At 46.3% G+C, this 23,019-nt stretch overlaps 1 protein-coding gene across 1 annotated transcript in view; it reads left to right on the forward strand.

Annotated features, from left to right (window-relative positions):
- Positions 1-23,019, forward strand: part of MSH2 (mutS homolog 2) — a 174,892-nt gene that overhangs the window by 94,066 nt on the left and 57,807 nt on the right. The window contains exon 8 of the mRNA XM_088450684.1: positions 2,729-2,838. Within this exon, the coding sequence (XP_088306810.1) occupies positions 2,729-2,838 (110 nt within the window). The remainder of the gene's footprint in view (positions 1-2,728; positions 2,839-23,019) is intronic.

Consider the following 23,019-nt stretch of genomic DNA (forward strand, 5'->3'; position numbering starts at 1 on the left):
GAGGTCAAGATAAACTAAAATGATTTCAGAATGTTTTTACTAGCTGTATTTTTTGAGCTACGCTACTTGCACTATACTGTATGTACATTTAGTAATATAGTCATAGTGAAAAGCTATTTTAAAATCTGATATTTTCTTGATAGAAAATAAATAACAGTTTTAATTCAATCATCACAAATAAGAACACACAACGAAACATACAGCATACGAAACATACATACAGCATACGAAAGTACTATCTAATATAGTGGCCTATGCATGGGGGTGCTTTCTCTTTGCTTGTCGCTTGTACTCCTCTTCTGGGGCATCTCTTGTCACTGTCCAACAGTAGTGATCACCTACCCTGATATCTTTGTTCCATTGCTGAAATGTCTTGGTGGAATCGCTCACTATGCTTGTCACTCAGTGCACCACAGTTATCTTGTGTGGGTAATTCCGTGAATCGCATATATTTGAATAGGGGAGGGGACAAATAACTGATTCATTTAATTGGGTCATTAGGCCCCGCCCCCTCTGCACGGAACGCAGATTGCTGGTAAGATTCTCTCCATTCTGCCCACGTCACTAGGAATACCCCTACATCGTCATAAATGGGCTAGATCTCGGAACTCAGAGCTAACAGAGTTTTACATGTCATATTCATTCTGTGCATACTGAAATCAAATTAGAACTACTTTCACATCGGAAACCTTTTCATTGTTGTGCAGTGATATCAGTGCAGCAGTGAAAAAGAGGTGATTGTCAACCTCACTAGCAGAAACAAAGAAACATGACAACTGCGCTCTAATACTTCTGCTGGGACATAAGGCGATAACCTATAACTGTAAAGATTAGTTTATTGCACCTTCAAATAAAGGTTATAAATGACTGCTAGGCAATCAGCATAGATAGAAATATAAGACAATAGCATATTATTGGGACTATCAACTCAAAAGCTATTTCATGGACAGGTGTGGGCTATTCCCTCATTATTTCATTATCAATTAAGCAGGTAACTGTCTGGAGTTGGTTCTAGGTGTGACATTTGCATTTGGAATCAGTTTCTGTCGACTCTCAATATGAGATCCAAAGAGCTGTCACTATCAGTGAAGCAAGTCACCATTAGGCTGAAAAATCAAAACAAACCCATCAGAGAGATAGCAAAAACATTAGGTGTGGCCAAATCAACTGTTTGGAACATTCTTAAAAAGATAGAATGCACTGGAGAGCTCAGCAACACCAAAAGACCCATAAGACCACGGAAAACAACTGTGGTGGATGACAGAAGAATTATTTCCCTGGAGAAGAAAAACCCCTTCACAACAGTTGGCTAAATCAAGAACACTCTCCAGGAGGTAGGTGTATATGTGTCAAAGTCAACAATCAAGATTAGACTTCACAAGAGTGAATATAGAGGGTTCACCACAACATGTAAACCATTGGTGAGCCTCAAAAACAAGAAGACCAGATTAGAGTTTGCCAAACAACATCTAAAAAAAGCCACTACAGTTCTGGAACAACATCCTATGGAAAGATGAGACAAAGATCAACTTGTACCAGAGTGATGGGAAGAGAAGAGTATGGAGAAGGAAAGGAACTGCTCATGATCCAAAACATACCACCTCATCAGTGAAGCATGGTGGTGGTAGGGTCATGGCGTGGGCATGTATGGCTGCCAATGGAACTGGTTCCCTTGTATTTATTGATGATGTGACTGCTGACAAAATCAGCAGAATGAATTCTGAAGTGTTTCGGGCAATATTATATGATCATATTCAGTCAAATGCTTCAGAACTCATTGGACGGCGCTTCACAGTGTAGATGGACAATGACCCGAAGCATACTGCAAAAGCAACCAAAGAGTTTTTTTTAAGGCTAAAAAGTGGAATGTTATGCAATGGCCAAGTCAATCTCCTGACCTGAATCCGATTGAGCATGCATTTCACTTGATGAAGACAAAACTGAAGGGAAAATGCTCCAAGAACAAGCAGGAACTGAAGACATTTGCAGTAGAGGCCTGGCAGAGCATCACCAGGGATGAAACCCAGCGTCTGGTGATGTCTATGTGTTCCAGACTTCAGGCTGTAATTGCCTGCAAAGGATTTGCAACAAAGTATTAAAAAGTGAAAGTTAGATTTAGGATTGTTTAGTTTGTCCCATTACTTTTGGCCCCTTAAAAAGTGGGAGGCACATATAGAAACCGTTGTAATTCCTACACCGTTCACCTGATTTGGATGTAATTACCCTCAAATTAAATCTGAAAGTCTGCAGTTAAAGCACATCTTGTTTGTTTAATTTCAAAGCCATTGTTGTGGTGAATAGAGACCAAAATATGAAAATTCTGTCAATGTCCCAATATTTATGCACCTGACTGTGTGTCCCCTCAGTTCTTGTGTCCATTCTGCTGTAACATGAGTCACACATATAAACAATAACATCTAACTACTAAGAGAGTACATTTATCTCTGCTTCTAAGCATTACTTATGACTACCTCCACCATATATTATTGTCATATTTTTAAACTTTTTTTCAACTTAATTTTCGTGTGTGATGCATTTAAACTTCTATAAATGAACATGAAATGTAACGTGAGTCACATGGAATGACCCTTTTATAAATAAATTCTATCATTGTGCAGTGAGAAGGATATTAGGTACAAATTATTTTGGTACAAGATTACTGAATACAGCTGAAATCGGAATTCACTCTTGAACATAAATTCAAATAAAATGTCTTTCTCATTTCAAGGGCCCCACCAGATGCTGCTGTTGGCCATCTTTGTGACCCCGCTCACTGATCTTTCTGCTGACTTCTCCAAATTTCAAGAAATGATAGAAACCACAATGGACTTGGAGCAGGTACGTCGTGCTATCACAGGAGCTGTATGTTTCTGCAGAGCTGATCAAATAAGTTAATAAATGAGCTGTGTTCTAGCTACACATGAAATGCAGCTCCCAAAGTCTCGGCGGCAGATGCCGTCTTGCAATCTCTGAAGAATCTCCGCTTTGGTTTTACCACTGTACCGGCTCCTTCTATTCTGCTGTGTATTGTGCCGAGCAATTCGTGCACCTTCCCTCTGACTGCTGATGTGCTGCTTCTTTCTGGCTGAAATGTATCCTGTGCTTAATAAGAAGAAAGCATACAAACAAAGCCCCTATTGTTTTCCTTCAAAGCCTCCACCGTAACCTTGCACCTGATCTTCCCACTAATATTCAATCAAACTTGTATAAATTTGCAAAACAATGCTGGTACACAGATTATGGAGCCTGGGCAACAAATTCACGTTTGTGTTTTATTTATTTTTTCACTTCCAGTTATTATTTGTGGGGGGGGGGGGGACTTTTGAGCTAACTAAGCTAATGCTTTCCGTATTCAGAACATAAAAATGGAAATAATGTTCCATATTTGGAGCTATGCATAAGCCAGACACATAGATTTGTAGCAGCTAACCTGGACGCATACTGGCTATTCTGTGTCGTTTCCCTGCTTATAACGGTCCGGAGAGCTACTTCCAGCATTTCCAGTGGCAACAAGGGTACTGTTTAGGGTGTTTAGGTTGGTCCAAAGACCAGATAAACAAGGTATATAACTGCGGAACAATGTTTTATGCATATATCGCATTGCTAGGTGTTAAGATAACAACCAGCAAACAGAACATCAGACCTTGCGCTGTGCGGTTTACCATAAGCACAGAGCAGGTTATTCCCAGCATACTTAATAGAAGCAACACTGAGCAGTTATCCGCACATGCAAAGTGACACTAGATGCAGAAGAATATAATATTTTGGGGATATAGAAATGAGTGGTGAGAAGTTGCCAACTATGTTTAAAAACAGGGGTGTTTTGGCCGGGGAGGGGGCTCGTGCGCAATGTTTGTGCACCCCCACCCACAGGAAGAAAGCGTTCGGGGCATGCACAGTATCTTTCTCACCATCTTCCTGCAATCCTCGTACTGTGCCTCAAACAAGGAATCCTACAGCATGTGACAAACACCTTCATTCGAACACAAACAGACCTAGTTCACTCGCATCTACCAAGAGGATAGAGAAAAGAGCTGTGAAAATTACAGTAGATAAGGGACGTCTAAAATCCATTTGCGTGCCTGATAGTGACTGCTTGTCTAGTATAGAATATAGTACATTGAGACACCTTGAATGCAACTTATGCTAATAAGCGGAAATGTTACTGTCTGACCACTGAGTTTTTAATTTTTGGTGAATCTTTCTTTTCTTTCTCCCAGTAAGATAGTGGCAGGCGCCAGTTTTTAAACTTCCAGAAAACGTAAAAATACTTCATATGATGCTGCTGACGTTTTGGAGGCGCTGCAGGCAGAGGACGGAGGCAGGGCTTTTTGGAGCATCTGTAGCTGGCATCATGTGTCCGATGCCAGCCTGGCTTCACTCATCTGGGAAATAGTTACTCACAAACATAAATTTGTTTCTTGAGATGACCTGTGTTCAATTATTCCAGCACAGGTGAATTCAGTATGCATGGGAGTAGGATTCTGATGGTGACTGCGGGGGACGGCACCACCTAGTGGTAAAGTCATTCACACATAAGCTCTGGGCAAAAGCAAATCTTTTTAAGTCTTGCTGGTCCTCAGACGTTCAGGGTAGTAATGTGCAATTTTGCAGCAATCCTCTCTGCACCATTTATGCCATCCTTGCACTCGTTAATTAGTCACTATTCAGATGTGTCATTTGTATACAATGGTAATTATTTTTGCACTAGCTAATTATCCAGCATTCAGAAGTGCAGTTTGAATTAAACCAATGAAATGCTGATTTGTATGCTATTTGTTTTAAGAATTTAGTTGCAGACCTTTGTGGTTATGAGATTATAGTGGAGTCTCTGTAGCCCATGCAAATTCAGTCTTGTGGAGTGTGGCGATGTAATATTGTCTGCTTATTGCAGGTGTGCGTTAAAATTAGTATAGTTATACAGGAGGTGAACAGTCTACCTGGAAACTTTGCTGCAAGAAGAGAATGTGATCCTGTCTGGTTCTACCTCTTAACCTGCTTTGTGTGATAGAGACCATCTTTATTTAAATTGTTTACATCCCAATGCGTGTTGTTTATCACAATATTCTTATCTTTATCACCTTTGTGATCAAAACGTTAACACATTTTACCTCCTATGCTCACACTCCCTCTTCCTGGTGCACATGTCCTGTTATCCTGTTATTCACCATTATTTGCATTGTACAGTCTATCCTAAGTTTCTTATTGCGAAATGTTACTCCTCCTCCAGCTAATTTGTATACAGCCTCCTGCCCTGTGCGGTCTTATTCAGCTTCCCATTTTGATGTTTGTCTCTATGAATTGGGGGAGATGCAGATGTCTGGGCAGCACGGATGACGTAATGGTTAGCATTACTGCCTCACAGCACTGATGTCTTGGGTTTGATTCCCACCATAGTCCTAACTGTGTGGAGTTTATATGTTCTCTCCATGCCTGCGTGGGTGTCTTCCGGGTACTGCTGTTTCTTCCCACAAATCCCAAAATATACTGACTATAGTTAATCCTATTGTGTGGCAAGCAATATTATATAGTCATCTCCACTGGGGTCGGGATCGATGTGTATGACCAAATACTCCTCTGTAAAGCGCTGTGGAATATGTGTGCGCTATATAAAATAACGTTAATAAAATGTCTGCCTAGTGATAACCACTATCTGTGAGATGACGTGACCCATTATATACACCGTGTTCTTATAGCAAAGTATTACACACAATGTTTGTTGTCCTGTTTCATGCACTGAATGTCTTTAATTACAAGATCAGATTATATATCAATTCTGTGGAGAATGATTTTATCAATATTCACGAAGAGAGCAAACAGTGAAGCATTACTTCTAAAAAAAACAATTTGAAGCGAACTCCATCTAGGTCATTAGATTCTGTCTGGAAATATATGTAGTTTTGTTCTAGCATTTCAATTAGGTCTGTCTACTCTGTTATTCCATCAAGGGCACACTTGTGGCGGCTGCCGGGATCTGTCCGCGTTCAGTTGCCCGTATGTTCTGTACTGTCTGTGCCCGTACACAAAGGAACAATTTCTGCAGTCTGTCTCCAGTGGCCCACTTACTGTACATTAGCTGCTTTTCATGTTATCTCATCGGCTTGTGTTGTCTATCACAAGCTCATCCTCAAACCCAAACATTTGTCCCACCTCGTTTCTGCCGGCTGACCCCCAGTTATTCTGCTGGAAACAGTTTGTTACAGTATGAGAAACCAATTTTGATTTTCAAAAACGTATCAGTGTGTGTTCTTATTTGGTTATAATATTCTGATATTTAATTTCATATTCCCCAGTGGATAATAACATGACCTTCAAACACCCATCATGATTTTACGCTGCTAATTGCAGTGTGTTTGGGGCTCTCTTCTCTTTGTATAGATGGGTAAAAATGCGCGATAACCGATGTGCGCCTGAGATGTTAGCGATGGCTTTTTAAAGTGTTTTCTGTGCGCTTTTTATGCATTCCACTTTCTCCAGTACAATCAATCGATCGCTGGTAACACATAAGTTGTGCCACATTCTAAAAAAATGTAAATATACTTAATGATAGAACGCATTAGTGGCCCAATCTAGACATCTTTGACCCATTGTTATGATTTTTTTTTATGCAATTACTTTGTGAAAAACATATTGGAAATGCTGTTTTGGGGGGGGGGGGGGGGGGGTTTAAACCTCATAATGCAACTTCACTCCAAATGTGGTTTTGGATGTCACTGGTGGAGTTGAACTTACACACCAGAGCTGAGTGACCTTGGCTGCACTATTCATTGGAGTCCACAATGGCTGCAATAGGTCCCACACACAACTGTTTTATCTTTTGCCTCTTAGTTTACGTCAAACAAACAGAGCGAGCGTCTGTTCCCCTCCTTTAAGGCAACACAGCAGAAAGCTGCTTCCAACTTTAATTTTGCTTGAGATTGTTTCTCAAAAGCAGCAAGTCCTGAGAGGACCTCCCCTAGTTTGTCAGTTCCCATGGTTTTCAGACTCAGCCGACTTAACTCCCCGCCAACTAGTTCCTTGTCACTACTGAAGTGGAAAGCTGCTAAGGGGCAGGCTGGGGTTCAGTAAAATTGTTGGAGGCAGGTGTTTGGGGTATACCTTCCAAGCCCTGATACGGCCATTGCACAGAGATTGGCGTGAAACCAAATTTTTTGATCTACGGTAATGGGCCCATACATCTCCAACGGATTGCCGCGATGCTGCAACCCGGCATCGCAGGATCACAGAAATCCAACATGTTGGATTTAGACGATCGCGATCGTGAAATTGGGGACATTTAACATGTCAAATGTCAGCGATCCGGCGATGGATCGCTGAACATCGATGGTGGGTGATCGGAAATTTCCGATCGCATCACTGCATTACGACGATCCGTTGCATATGTATGGGCACCTTAAGGTGCAGGCATGTATCCCCATCGGCTGGAACAGTGGCTGACATTAATACGTTGGTAAAGTAGAAGGGCACCAGATAGAATAGGTTTGTCTGCCTGCTCATTGAGTAGCTTCGTGCAGGTGGTGGATGGTTTACACTAAGAGATGGTAATATGCAGTTACGATTCACTACCAGTCAAGGTCTTTTGTATCCATCTCTTGAAGTGATCCGATAGCCTGGGGGTTTTAGGACAATGCACGCTACCCACAGCCACATCACCAGTACCGAATATAAAGCTTTACAGTCCTAGCGCAGCTCAAAGACAAGTGTATAGACAGCGGTGTCCTCTACCATACACTGTACAGGCCTTACAGTAACCTCAGGGTAAATACTTACATGCAGATCTTTTCAAAATATGTCACATAGAAGTTACACTTGTGGCCCCAGACCACTGACTAGCAGAGTGAAGACGTTTTGGGATGCCCCCACCAAAGTGTAAGTCCAGGCCTCGGTTGTATTGGGCAGATATAGAATGGTGCGTCTCTCACTACATGCCTCGCTGGTTCATAGGAATCAGGCAGAAGATGATGTGGGATATTTACCAAATTCTCTTTAAATCACCTCTTTAAGTGCGGCTGCTACCTCTCAACTGCCAGGATCCCGGTCTGGCTGGACGTAGCCGTCTACTTGGGTAAAGGTAAATACTCAATTATTAAAAACATGTTTGAGGGGGGCATGTGTTAGGGCTAGCAGCAAACAATTGTCAGGAGGTGCAAGTGCCTATTCAGTATGGGAAATGTAATGCCTGATTCAACAGAATCCACGAACCGTTCATTCAAGAGTTGCCTTTCCTCCACATGATGTATGAAGCTCTGGAAAGTGATAAAGTGCAGAGTGATAAACGACCAGCCACTCAGCTCCCAACTGTCTTGTTACAGGCTGTGGGGTCTATTTACTAAGCAGTGTTAGGAGACAGAGTGAAAAGTGATAAGGTGCCAGCCAATCAGCTCCCAACTGTCATCTCACAGGCTGTGTTTGAAAAATTACAGGAGCTGATTGGTCGTTTATCACTCTGCACTTTATCACTCTGCACTTTATCACTCTGCACTTTATCACTCTGCACTTTATCACTCTGCACTTTATCACTCTGCACTTTATCACTCTGCACTTTATCACTCTGCACTTTATCGCTTCCCAGAGCTTCATACATCTGCCACAATATACCTAATTGCTTAACCACATAAGGTGGGTTGTGTTTGTCCGTGCTGACAACTCTCCTGGCTCTTATTATAATGGTGTGCTGGTTACTTCCCATAATGAAGGTGCTCTGTGTTTCTTTAGAACCTGTATTAATATCTTATTAATTGTTCTTTTTAATTTTTTGTAATAAACTGTGGTGGTTGACCTGGTCTGTCCTCAGCTGGCTGCATCTCCCAGTGTACTTTACGCTGTTGGTTTTCTTTTCATATTGAGTCTATAATTAGAGCCAGACAATCTTAGCTTGGCGTAATTGGATGCAGATATTGATTAATAATGTCACTTACCACTTCTGTTTGTCATTCAGTTCTGTGTATTTATCTTTTAATTTGGAAAAATGTAAATCAAATTTACATTGTTTTGTGTTTTAGCTGCTTATAGGATAGTGATGTCCTGTTTTCTATTACAGCTCACAGTTACCTTTTAATTTTGGGCTATAATAAGCCATTTTTATTTCATTATAGCAGCTCTGACCGATGTAAGGGCCCAGCCTTGTGTTTGTGCACCGTGAATACTACTGCCTTATGTATGTACTATAGCGCAGTCCTGGAGGATTCCCATGTAGCCTAATAAAGAAATTACTGATGGCGCATACATTTTTAGGTGTCCGTTTTATCGATGGAAGTTGATTGGCGCTGTAATGTAAATCTACATTACTTTGTCTGCCCCAGCTTTAGTGTATGTTTGCTGCTGGTGCCACGATATCAGCAGCTGAATTGCTAAACCTCTTATTTCTTTTTCCCGAGTCCCTTCCTGAGATAGAATCGGTTACATGTGCCAAGTGGATCTTTCCAAGAGGCGCAATTAATAGCGATTGGTTGTAAACACGTTTTTCTCACCTGTGTTAATGAGCTCCTCTTTGTAAGCTGTGACCTAAATCACTCTTGTGTTTAAATGTTCACTGACCTGGAGAATGGATGCGGTCTCTCACCCACGTTGCCGTTTCATGCTTGTATCACTTGATAAATAGAACATTTGCTACAGAGCAAGCCTTGTTCTAAAACATAAGGGTTTTACTGTGCGCCGCTCGTGTGTGCGCAGTAACTCAAGCAGACAACATCCCTTTTAATGAGATTTTTGTGCACTGAGCTATCAAGATGGGTCATTTTTAGACATGCATTACTTGCCAAAGTTACATGCTCTGCAGCTGGGAGACGGAGAATGGTGGGGAAACCTTTCATTTCTGCGTACGCAGTTTTCTGGGTTAACAGCGCTATTTTCTTTTGCAAACACCGTTCACATCTGACCATCTTGCAGGCAGCACAGTTGTCCACTCCAAACGCAGGTTTTGCCCTCCTGTCTGAGCCTCTTTCATATATTATGCAGCCAATTTCTTTACAGTTGAGATTATGTTATGGCATAGATTCTGCACCATCAGACGAGTGGTAGCTGCCATATCAATTATTTAATTAAGATGAACTTCATACGTAATACAATCTAATTTGGACAGTAGATGGCGCAAGCTTGAATGGACTTCTCAAAGTGGAGGCATGTAAGATTGTATAATTCGTAAATAAGATCTTTATTTTTAGCGTAACTAATTTGGCAGGGTAAATGAATGTTATGTTTGTCCTGAGTGGTATCTCATGCTTCGTTTATTACAACAATATATGTATCATTATATTAATATACCTAGCATATTCAAAATAAAAGTAATGACTGTGTTCCCTGTCTTGTTTCTTCAGGCTGCGTTTAAGATTTTGAATTCTGCACGGTATCATGGACTACCTTGACACAGTCATATGATATATTGAGCAGCGAGGCTTTGGAATGCCCCTCTGGGCTCTATCTGCAGTGCTTAATGTAGTTCTCCCCCCCCCCCCCTCTTATGTCTTCACAAGACATTCTGAGACCTCAGTCTGTAACTGGTGGCCATATTATGTGACCATCGGAGAGATTTTGAAAAATACATGATCATTTGTACAATTGTGATGTACAAGTAAAGTTTATTTTAATTAATTTAATTTTGTGGTCAGGTGTGTGTTGCCTTAGGGTTTTATTTCCAGTAGTTTTAAACAAGCTTTATTTAAGTGTTGTAATCACCATAAAAGCAGAACACATTACTCCATTTAGGGTAATGTATAAACAGGTATTTTGAATGTTTATTTTGTTAGGTCTAGATAGTAGGGAAGCAATCTGGAAGCCGACTGCCTAAATACTGGCAGCCGGCTTCCCGACTGTCTTATCCCGGCAAGGGTGAAATGCCGGGCGTCTAGATGTAGACACCCGCATTTCCACGACGCCGGGAGACCGGCGCCCGGCATCACGATCGTAGTGATGCCGGGCGCCGCGAGCGGACAGCCGCGGGGGGGGGAGGGTTAGGTTTAGGGCTTGCCGGGGGGGACTTGGGGTTAGGCACCCCCCGGGAGGGTTAGGGTTAGGGTTAGGCACCCCCCTCGGGGGGGACTTAGGGTTAGGCACCCCCCCCCTCGGGGGACTTAGATTTAGTCAGCGGGGAAGGGGGGGGGTTAGGGTTAGGCACTTGGGGGGGGGGGGGGGTTAGGGTTAGGCACCCCTAAGGAGGGTCAGGGTTAGGGGGTTAGGTTACTTAGTACTTAGAGGGGGGATTAGGTAAGTTAGCACTTAGAGGGGGGATTAGGGTTAGGCACTTGGGGGGGGAAGTTAGGGTTAGGCACCCCTAAGGAGGGTTAGGGTAGGTTATTGGATACTTGCCTATCCACGATCGGGATTTCCAGCGCTGTCGGGCTTCCACTGCTTCGCACTCTGCTCCTGTCGGGCTGCCGCTGACGGGAATCGTAGTGATGTATTTCATACCCATTCCAGATGGTATACAATAGGTCAATAGTAAAAAGCTGTTCAAGGCTATATGATCCTATAAGTGCTCACTACCTTACATGCCTTGTTCTGAAAATTAATCAAACACAGCTATTGGGTAAACTTGCATTATAGTAGACACGAATGGATAATGGGCCTGATTCGTTACCGATTGCAACTGCGATTACGCACGCAGACGGGGCGATTGTTGCGTACTGCCCATGCATCGCAGTGCACGAAGGCTCCTCTGTGATCACACTGCAAGGGACTACACAGACCCATCGCAGTGTGAGGGACAGGTAGTGACCATTTGGGGGTGGTCGGCGAAACGCAGGCGTGTCAGTGCGTTTGAACGCCGTTAACAGGGGCATGCATAAATTAGCCACTGCGATGCCCTACGTAGCTTGAGCTCCCACTGCGTGCGACGAGGTTAGCAATTTCTAAGTAAGGTCAGACCTTGTGCAAGTGTGCGTGAGGCTGCGATGGTACTCGATGTTACCGATGGTTTCGCTATTTTGCTAAGTATTACAGATGTGAGTAAAGGGATGAGGGCGTCCTTATGGTTAGGCTGCGATGGCATTTAGATTGCAAACATTAGCATATTTTCGCAGTGGGCCTACGTGCGTAATCGCAGCTGCAATAGCGATCCGTAGTGAATCAGACCCAATGAACTAAGGATGCAGCTTGTAGTGCTCTCTGGTTTGTCATCTCCATTCTCTGTGATGAATGGTGTATCCTTCCTGTTGACTGTGGAATGAGCACAGATGGGCAGCATAGTAGTAGTATAGATCTGGCCCCCCTATGTGTACAATGGTAGTGTGGGAGGAAGGCACAGCACACTGCACAGGGAGATGCCGCATAGCACTAATGCAATTACCTACCTAATGGAAGCTTGCACTGCTACATTACACTAATATATTCCTGGGAAAGATCTTCCTTCAGCTGCATAAGCAGCTTCTGCTGTCCTGTAGCTGGGTATGTGCCTGGGTTAGCCTTTTATGTCCTTTCAGTGCAGCATTGAGTATACACATTAATAGTTAATAATTCAGTGAAATAATGAAACTTGCGAAAACTCCATCGGCTAAAACAGGTGAAAAAGTTTCTCCACCCAAAGGCAGGAGAAAAGATGTGCAAAATCCCTATTTTTGCCTAAAAATTTGGGGGGGGTTGGTTCAGAACCCTTTTGGACCACCCCCCCCCCTCCCCCCCAAAGACTAATTAGGCCAAAAATATTTAAAACATTTCGAAATACACCTTAAAAAAACACGTAAATTCTGGGGTGAAAAAAAGTGTTGGATAATGGGCATACAGGTATTTGGGGGCTGTATGGATGGGACAGGTGTTTTTAGGATTGCTGGAGGCTGCAGTGGGAGTATTTTGAAACTTTTTTATAATGCACTTTATAGAGAATATACTAGTACCCCTTTACATGAACCCCAAATTTATCTACAACAATAATTTTTCCCAAAAGAAATAGCTTTTTATCATTTTTCCACACTTATGCTAATATGCAAATAACAGCCCTTTGACTCAATTTAAGAAGCTAAAATACTTCGTCTATTAATACATTTCTATATTGATTCCCAGAGTCACTTAGGCTTTTTAAGGGGTACAGACTGATTTCCCCCCCAAAAAAACTGTCCTGTTCGCTGCATTCGCACATGCTTTTTCGCCTGTTTTGCAATTGAATAGGGCGAAAGACGGGAGCGCGCATTGTTTAAGGAGGCAAAAAACTTTGCTGGAAAACAGGCGAAAATTTTTATCACATCACTATACATACTGCACAATCTGCCATACGACAATGTGATATATCGTTACATGCTTCATGTAACTCCACGTCGTCCGTGGAATTGTCCCATCTGATGGGATGATGCAGCCACCCAAATCTCAAAGCAATGAATTGGATGATTTTGCCCTTACACACTATACGATGGACATTGCGATCCATCGTGGATTGCAAGATCAGCCGATATATCATACAGTGTACCCACCTTTTACTTTTTCTAGTGAAGTCTTTTTATAACCAATTTCTGTGCTCTCCCAGCAGTGCCATCACTACCAGCATAAATCCCAGGTCTCCCAGAGCAGTACCATCACTGTCAGAATAAATCCCACTCCTCCCAGAGCAGTACCATCGATATCGGAATAAATCCCACTCCTCCTAGAGCAGTACCATCGATATCGGAATAAATCCCACTCCTCCCAGAGCAGTACCATCGATATCAGAATAAATCCCACTCCTCCCAGAGCAGTACCATCGATATCAGAATAAATCTCTGTGTTCTCCCCAGGCTGTTTTTGGCGGGTGCACCACCCAGCAAGAAACTGCCTACCACCCGGCACTCTGGGAGCCTGCATAGTGGGGACAGTATCTGGGAGCTGTATAAAAGGACAAGATCCTACAGACTTTACAACTTTTTCATAATCAGATGACTGGGCCCCTAACAAGAAGAGGAAAATTAATATATAAAATGTTATTTCAAGTTTAAATCATATCGTCAGGGTTTAAAACATTTTTTTATTACGAAGGCCCCCACCCAGCTACTTCTTGATGCCACCCGGCTGGAAAAAAAATTCTGGGGAGAGCACTGAATCTCAGTCCTCCCAGAGCAGTGCCATCACTACCAGCATAAATCCCAGTCCTCCCAGAGCAGTACCATTGATATCAGACTAAGGGGTCTATTTACTAAGCAGTGTTAGGAGACCAGAGTGAAAAGTGATAAGGTGCCAGCCAATCAGCTCCCAACTGTCATCTCACAGGCTGTGTTTGAAAAAATGACAGGAGCTGATTGGCTGGCACCTTATCACTTTCTCATCACTTTTCACTCTGTCTCCTAACACTGCTTAGTAAATAGACCACTAAATCTTAGTCCTCCCAGAGCAGTGCCATCACTACCAGCATAATTCCCAGTCCTCCCAGAGCAGTGCCATCACTACCAGCATAAATCCCAGTCCTCCCAGAGCAGTGCCATCACTACCAGCATAAATCCCAGTCCTCCCAGAGCCGTGCTTTCACTATTAGAATAATTCCCAGTCCTCCCAGAGCAGTGCCATCACTATTAGAATAATTCCCAGTACTCCCAGAGCAGCGGGCGCTAAGGGCGCCCCGGACTTAGCTTTGTTTGGGATGGCGTTCTCGGCGTCGGGATTATGATGGGCTTCGGTATTTCGACGCCATTCATAAATCTCAAGCCGGCATTCCGCTGTCAGATTGTGACCGGCGGTCACATGGCTACATCCCCCCCCCCCTGTAAGAACAGGTCCCATTCCCCTCAGAGCAGTGCCATTGCAACGCATTCCCTGTAAGAGCAGAACTCAGTCCCTTCACAGCAGTGCCATTGCAGTGCAGTCCCTAGAAGAACATATCATTGTCCCTGCAGAGCAATGCTGTTCCAGTGCAGTCCCTGTCGGATCAGGTCCCAGTCCCCACCTAACCGTGCCGTTCCAATTCCTGTCAGAACAGATTTCCAGAACTCTCCGGCCTTTACCGCTATAGTGAAGTCCTTGCAGCACCATTCCAGTGCAGTCTGTCAGACCACACCCCTGGTCTTCCAGTGCAAACAGTCACGACAGGTGTGATGCTGAGCATGCCGTACTGTATGTACTCTCTAGTCATCATACGCATAAATACTTTACCATGTCATGTATCTACCCAGTGTCCTTCCCGTCAGAAGAGATCCTATTTCTACTTCAGGGTCCATAGGGTATCCACAGGATACCTTGGGGTATAGGTGTGACGTCAGTCGCAGGGCACCAAAGAGTTAAGCTTTCAGCCTCCCAGGATGCACTGGGTCCCCCTTCTATACCCCGCCCCCGAGCCAAGGCACCTCAGTTTAGTTTGGTGCCCGGCCGGAGTCGGGTGCACCTGTTGGAGTGGGGGCTAGAAGAGCCCCTGAAGCTTTTTCTTCATGCAGCTGTGGCTGCACATCTGGATGAACAGCATGGACAGTCAGTCCTGACGTCCATGCTGTCTTCCCTACACCCCGCTGGTACCAGAACGCCGGTACTGATCCGGGGATGCTGGTGGGCATCTGGGGTCACAGCTAGCGGTGACCCCAGATGTTCCGGACCATGGCCGGATTCAAGGGGGACAGAGGTAAGCAGCGGGGTCCCGCGGTGGGTCCCCGCTGATCACATGGTCCTAAGTCCCCAGGCAGGGGGCTCCCTGGGGACTGGCTGCAGCGTGGAGCCAGGCGACCAACCTGCGCTTCCACTACCCCCTGGGACAGCGGACCGCAGCAGAGCGGTAGCGCTGCGGCGTCCCAGGGGTTAAATGCATGCCAGGGGAGTGCGCCTTCCCTGTCTCACACCCGGCGCCTCCCCTGCTGCACACAGCCCTCTCTGCACTGTGCTGACTGGCCCTGTGTCAGCGCTCCTCCCCCAGGCCAGCCTCCTCTCTGCTCCTCGGTGGCCATCTTCTCCAACGCATGGTGAACGCTGCTGGAAGCACTGGACGGAAGCATCGTGGTCTGGGTCCCCCCGCATACCTCTCCTCCGCTGTGGTCAGGTCTGTGTATGCAGCGCTGTGTCCTACCAGGCCCTGTGTCTGTGTAGTTGAGTGATCAGCGCTGTTAGTGCAGGAATTGATTTTCTTTGCATTGTATGTGACTGTGCTAGCGCTGCCTGTAACTTTTCTTCTCTAAACTGTCAGCTTTATTACTGTCCCTGTTCTTTCTGCTAAGCCCTTGCGGTGCGGTGCTGCAGGGTGGTCTCTCGCCTATTTAATATATAATTGGTGAGAGGGGTCACATACGTGGTGCCATCATGTCTGAAAGTGATTTTTCCCTCCGGCTACAGTGTACCACGTGTAAAGTACCGTTAGCGGAGGGGGAGGGTAGTGCGGAGGACCTTTGCCGGCAGTGTTTGTCCATGGCGCGGCCTCTTACGGTTACAGCACCGGTACAGGAGCCGCCCTGGGCTTGTTTCGCTCAGGCGCTAACAGCTTTAGTGGGCCAGTTAGCTCCGCAGCCCGCGTTTACTCCGATGGGTTTGTCCCAGCAGTCTGTGGTGTCGTCACCCATGCAGGGTTTCCCATGACAATTGGTGGTACCCCACAGTCTCCCTATTTCCCCGCTCCCGGTTTCTCAGGAGCCAGCGTGGGTTAACTCCCTGACGAGTTCTGTACAGCACTTGTCGGATGTATTGCAAGGGGAGTCTGTGATGCGGCCTCATAAACGGCCGGTGGCGTCTCTGTCCGCTCCTTATGAGGATGACGAAGGGACGTCTGATGATGGGGAGATTCTGGATCCTTACGATCAGGAACCTCTCCATACTAAGGACGCTGATGCTAAGTCCAAAGTATATATTCCTGGACTTATTCGGGCGGTCCGCACAGCCTTGGTGATTGAGGACGAAGTTCCCCCAGCGGCTAAATCTAAGTATGCCTTTTTCAAAGATGTGAAGGGCGATGCCACAGTCTTTCCTCTTTCGGGTCAGTTGGTGGACCATTTAGAGGAGGAGTGGAAACAGCCTGGCAAAAGATACCAGCCGCAGAGACGCCTGGCGGTGGCTTATCCGTTCGCGGATAATTATTTTGCTAAGTGGGAATCCCCTCCACAGGTGGATTCTCACGTGACCCGTCTTGTCCGTAGTGCCACATTGCCGATGCCATCCATGTCCTCCCTTAAGGATGCTACGGACCGCAAGGTGGAAATCTGCCTGAAGTCCGCTTATTCCCTTGCGGGGGGGGGGCAGCACGGCCGGCTATGGCCATTTGCTGGGTTGCCAGAGCGATGGAGCGCTGGGCGGATTCATTAGAGGCTTCGTTTGATTCCGACTGTCCGGCCGAACAGGCAGAGTTGATTGGCAATCTCCGTGATTTGGCCACTTGCATCAACGATGCGGCTCTAGACATTAGTACTCTGGTGTCTAGAATTTCTTCAGCAGCGGTAGCTGCTCGTCGCACCTTGTGGCTGCGATCCTGGAAGGCGGACGCAGATTCCAAGAATGGTCTGGAAGCCTTGCCGTTTACCGGAGAAGTTCTCTTCGGTCCGGATCTGGATAAGATTGTGGCCACGCTGGCGGCAGCCAAATCGGCTTGTCTCCCGTCGGCCGCTGCTCCTTCTGGTTCTGGACCATCGTCCTTTCGGTCATCTAGGGCCCAGGGCAGGCCCAAACCACAGTCATTTCCTCGTCAGGCTGGCCCTAGGAAATCGGTCAAGCCCCGGAAGCAGGCATGGAGTACCAGACGTCCGTCCCCCAAGCCAGATGACAAGCCTGCGGCCTGACGGTCCGGGCCTCCCTTTGGTGGGAGGCCGCCTGCTGCAGTTCGCCCAGTGTTGGTCGGTCACTACGACAGACACTTGGGTTCTGGAGGTGGTCTCCCACGGGTACGCCCTCTCCTTCCGGCACAGACCCCCGGCTCGATTCTTCACCACGGGTCTACCATCAGACCGGAACAAGGCTACGGAGCTGCGGAAGGTATTGCACACTATGCTCCAGGCTGGAGTTATAGTGCCTGTTCCATTCTCCCAGAGGGGCCAGGGTTTCTATTCAAATCTTTTTTTTTTGGTACAGAAACCCAATGGGTCGTATCGTCCGATTCTCAACCTCAAAGCACTCAACAAGTCTTTGCGGGTACCGAAGTTTCGGATGGAGACCCTACGGTCCATCATTCTGGCGCTGGAACCGGGGGACTACATGGTGTCATTGGACATACAGGACGCTTACCTGCATGTCCCTATTCTTTTGCGCCATCAACAGTTCCTCAGGTTTGCAATCCGCAGCGACCACTTCCAGTTTCGGGCGTTACTTTTTGGCCTGGCGACAGCACCACGTGTTTTCACCAAGGTGATGGCGGTCATGGCGGCTTCTCTGCGGCTGCAGGGAGTCCGCATGTTGCCGTACTTGGACGACCTGTTATTGGTGGCGGGATCTCCAGAGCTCCTGTTACGCCACTTGGACCTGACCATTGCCCTGCTGCAATGGCACGGCTGGTTAATCAACTGGCAGAAGTCCACTCTAATCCCGTCTCGGAGGATTCTGCATCTTGGAGCCTTATTGGACTCGGGACAGCAAAAGATCTTCGTGACGGAGGAAAAGATCTCTGCTTTACAGTCAAGGGTGCGCAGTTGTCTGCACAGCCGCCAGGTGTCTCTACACTCGGCGATGAGGTTACTGGGCTCCATGGTGTCGGTGTTCGACATGGTGGAATATGCCCAGTTTCACTCCAGACCTCTGCAGCACCTGATACTGTCAAAGTGGAACGGGCTGCCTCAGTCTCTGAAGTCCCAGACGATTGTGTTCACCCCGGAGGTTCGCCTGTCCCTTGCTTGGTGGTTACAGACGACCCACCTCAGCGAGGGACATCCGTTCTGGATTCCAAATTGGGTCCTGTTGACAACGGACGCCAGTCTTCGGGGCTGGGGAGCAGTTTCAGGTCCACATCTGTTCCAGGGCAGGTGGACTCCGACAGAAGCGGAGCTTCCAATCAATATCTTGGAACTCTGTGCGGTCTTCAATGCTCTCCAGCAGGCACATCGGTTTCTCCAGGGTCACCCGGTACAGGTCCAGTCGGACAACGCTACCACCGTGGCCTACATAAACAGGCAAGGAGGTACCCGAAGCCGGGCGGCTCTCGTAGAGGTGTCTCGGATCCTGGTTTGGGCGGAGCGCAATCTTCTGGCCATATCAGCGGTCTTCATCCCGGGAGTGCTCAATTGGGAGGCGGACTTTCTAAGTCGCCAGGACGTTCATCCGGGGGAATGGTCCCTGCACCCGGACGTTTTTCAACTACTGGTGGACAGATGGGGTGTTGCAGAGATCGACCTCATGGCGTCCCGGCACAACAACAAGTTGTCGGTGTACGGGTCTCGCACAAGAGACGAAGGGGCGTCTCTGGTGGATGCTCTGTCCGTCCGGTGGACGTTCCGGTTCGCATATCTGTTCCCTCCGGTCTCCCTTCTTCCACGGGTAATCCGGAAATTCAAACAGGAAGGAGGGACGCTCCTGTTGATAGCTCCCGCGTGGCCCAGACGGCACTGGTTCTCAGACCTTCAGGGTCTGTCCGTGGACAATACTCTGCGGTTGCCGCTACGACCGGACCTCTTGTCTCAGGGTCCTTGTCGTCACCCGGACCTGACTCGGCTGTCTTTGACGGCGTGGCTGTTGAGACGGCCATGCTGAGGTCCCGGGGGTTTTCCAGTTCTGTGGTGCGTACCATGTTGCGAGCTCGGAAACCGTCTTCCGCGAGGATATACCATCGCGTGTGGCATACGTTCTTCCAGTGGTGTCGACCGAGAGGTTATGCACCGCGGGAGTTTCGTCTGTCTCGGATTCTCGCCTTCCTGCAAGCGGGATTAGATCATGGGCTTCGCCTTGCTTCTTTGAAGGTACAGGTTTCAGCCCTGTCTGTCTGGTTTCACCGTAGGATTGCTACAATCCCGGATGTGCGCACCTTTATGCAAGGTGTTGTCCGCATTCAGCCGCCCTTTGTTCCACCTATGGCGCCTTGGGATTTGGCTGTGGTCCTGAGGGTTCTCCAAGGACCGCCGTTTGAACCACTGGGCTCAGTGGATCTTAAATGGCTAACAGCTAAGACTGTTTTCCTTCTGGCTATTGCTTCGGCCAGACGTGTTTCTGAGTTAGGGGCTCTTTCTTGTAGACCCCCTTTCTTGGTTTTTCATGGGAACAGGGCAGTGCTCCGCACTCGGCCCGAGTTTCTTCCCAAAGTTGTTTCCCAGTTTCATGTTAACGAGGAAATCGTTGTTCCGGCCTTTAACTCACCGGGTCTTTCCGTGGGTGAGGCCTCTTTGGATGTTGGACTTATGTTGACCGCACTTCGTTTAGGAAGTCGGACGCTTTGTTTGTCCTCTATGGCTTCCGTAAAAAGGGTTGGCCTGCTTCAAAGCAAACTTTGGCAGCCTGGATCCGTATGGCTATTTCTGAAGCTTATCTTCATGAAGGCCTGCCGGTTCCTCCTTCTGTGAAGGCTCATTCCACTAGGTCTGTGGGTCCTTCGTGGGCAGCTCGACGTGGTGCCTCTGCAGTCCAGATCTGCAAGGCTGCTACGTGGTCCTCTGTCTATTCCTTCGTGAGGTATTACAGGTTTGACACCTTCGCCTCTCAGGATGCTTCCTTCGGGCGGCGGATTCTCCTTTCAGCACAGGAGCGGCCCCACCCTTAAAGGATACTGCTTTGGGACATCCCCAATGTATCCTGTGGATACCCTATGGACCCTGAAGTAGAAAATATGAGATATGGTAAGAACTTACCCTTGTTATCTCTATTTCTACGAAGTCCATAGGGTTCCACAGGACTCCCGCCCTGTCGCACCTGTGCTGCAGATGGGCTTTGCTCTGGTCACTGGTTTTTCCGTCTCCCTCTGGTGAGAATGTGATTCTTGTATGTGTCCAGATCTTTGTTCTCTCTCTTCCTTCTCCTCCTCCGGCCTATGGCTTGGTAACTAACTGAGGTGCCTTGGCTCGGGGGCGGGGTATAGGAGGGGGACCCAGTGCATCCTGGGAGGCTGAAAGCTTAACTCTTTGGTGCCCTGCGACTGACGTCACACCTATACCCCAAGGTATCCTGTGGAACCCTATGGACTTCGTAGAAATAGAGATAACAAGGGTAAGTTCTTACCATATCTCATATTATCTTCTCCAAGCGCGAGTTCACTTCCCATCAGAACAGAAATAGATCCTGGTAATGCATAAAAGCTCGTTCAGGTTTATCTTTATACTCCTTTTGAGCCATTGCAGAGTACTAATTAAATGACCACCTAATCGAAGTTATAACTGATATAAAATGAAAGGGCATAGGGCCTGATTCAGAGCCGGACGCTCTGACCAGAGCGCTCGCTGTGAATCAGGGCCGTCCTAGCTCAAATTGGGGCGGCCTCCTGGCCGTTTGCATAGCTGTGGATGACCACCCACAGCTTATGCGAGCGTCCATGATGATGGTCGTGATGGTCAAGACCATCGCGACCATCGGGCTTGCGACGAGACCCTTGTGGTAGGGTCTCGTGGCCGCAAGCCCTGGAGTGATTTTGGCTCAGAGCCAAAAGCACTCCCACTGACATCACTAGTGATGTCAGTGGGGCCAGACCCAGACGGTAGGCGTTCCCATGGGAACGCCTCCGTCTGGGTAGCCACGCCCACCAAAGGGGGCGTGCTGTCACTCACCATCGACAGCACGCTCCCTTTGGTGTGAGACCTGGAGCGACGGCTTCCCCGTCGCTCGCCGGGTCTCGCGCATGCGCACAACGGAGCTCCCTCCGACATGCGCACTTGGGCACCATCGACCTGCTTGCGAGCGTACAGCGCTCGCGAGCGGGTCTGAATGAGACCCATAGTCCTTTATGTACAGGGATCCCAAACATCAGACCATTACCATAGTGCTAACTGGGCCAGGGGAGGTGATATGAAATATATTATTAGGGTGTTAATATGAAATAAATGTGGGCATGAGTAGGCCACAAGGCTAGATGAAGCCCCAATGCCCTCTGTTTCCTCCGCAAACGTTTTATAATGTATATGCAGGTGGGGTAGCACAGGTTTTTGGTATACACCTTTATCCCCATGGGCCACTATTTCTTTTCAAATTGCTAAAAATGGAAATGAATGTTAATTTAGTGTTTGCAAAGTGTATATGAATATGTTATTAAATCCAGAGAAATGTTAATTATTGGTGCAGCGGAAGTAAAGCAATTGTCTATGCAAAAGCTAGTACAGTTTTTTCATGTTATTTGTTTTCAAACAATAATTAAGAATTGTGCTGAACCCTCTAACAGGGGGAATGAGAAGTAGCTGCTGTATAGTTTTACATAATCTCGTCTGCAAAATTACCTCTCAAATACTTGGTCTCTTTCATCTTGGTATTAAAATAGGAATAACTTCTAAAAATGTATTTGTTTGTGTTTTAATAATTTTATTTATATATTTAACCCTTTTTGCTCTTTTGATGTATCCGTGCCTTTATATATTTTTTTTTTATATGACCTACTGACTTTTTATGTTTTTAGAATCTATATTTATTTATTTTATTTTTCGTATTGCTATTCTTTGCAACTTCCCATAGGTTTACTGCATACATATAGGCTGGAATTAAGCTGTCACAGTGAGCCGCAGACCTAACATAGAGGTTATGTACAACCTTATTAATTATTTATAAAGTGTCAGCAGATCTCTATAGTAGTTCCTTCCGAAGAGCACCGCAGGGCTTTGTACTAAATCGGCAGCTGCTCGGCTGTAATCACACTTGCCAATCTTGACCCTAAAGCATCTCTGTCTTGTATAATACAGAAATAAGGCTACAGTCAATAGGAGGAAGGGATTATAAGGAGAAGAATAAATACATTTAAAGTGGGCCTTTTTTTTTTTGTTTTACCATCAATAAACATTGTCTGTTTATTGATGAGAATGATTCCTGTATATTGTGTTAGCCATTTGGTTTATTGAACACTTTTACACTTTCTGTTTATCCTTTCTTGTTTCTTGTGGGTACTGCCCAGTGCCAACACAAATCCAATATAGAAACTGCAAAAACACAAGTATCTTGTTTCCTACTCTAGGCTTATATTGGCTCTCTTACTGTATCATACTCTCCTTTATAGACTATCGCTGTGTCTGCTAACCAGCCGGTGGTAATATAATGTAATCCGTTATTTGCAGTTAT

The sequence above is a fragment of the Taudactylus pleione genome, unplaced genomic scaffold, assembly GCF_031769625.1.
Source record: "Taudactylus pleione unplaced genomic scaffold, aTauple2 ptg000522l, whole genome shotgun sequence".
Classification (NCBI taxonomy): Eukaryota; Metazoa; Chordata; class Amphibia; order Anura; family Myobatrachidae; genus Taudactylus; species Taudactylus pleione.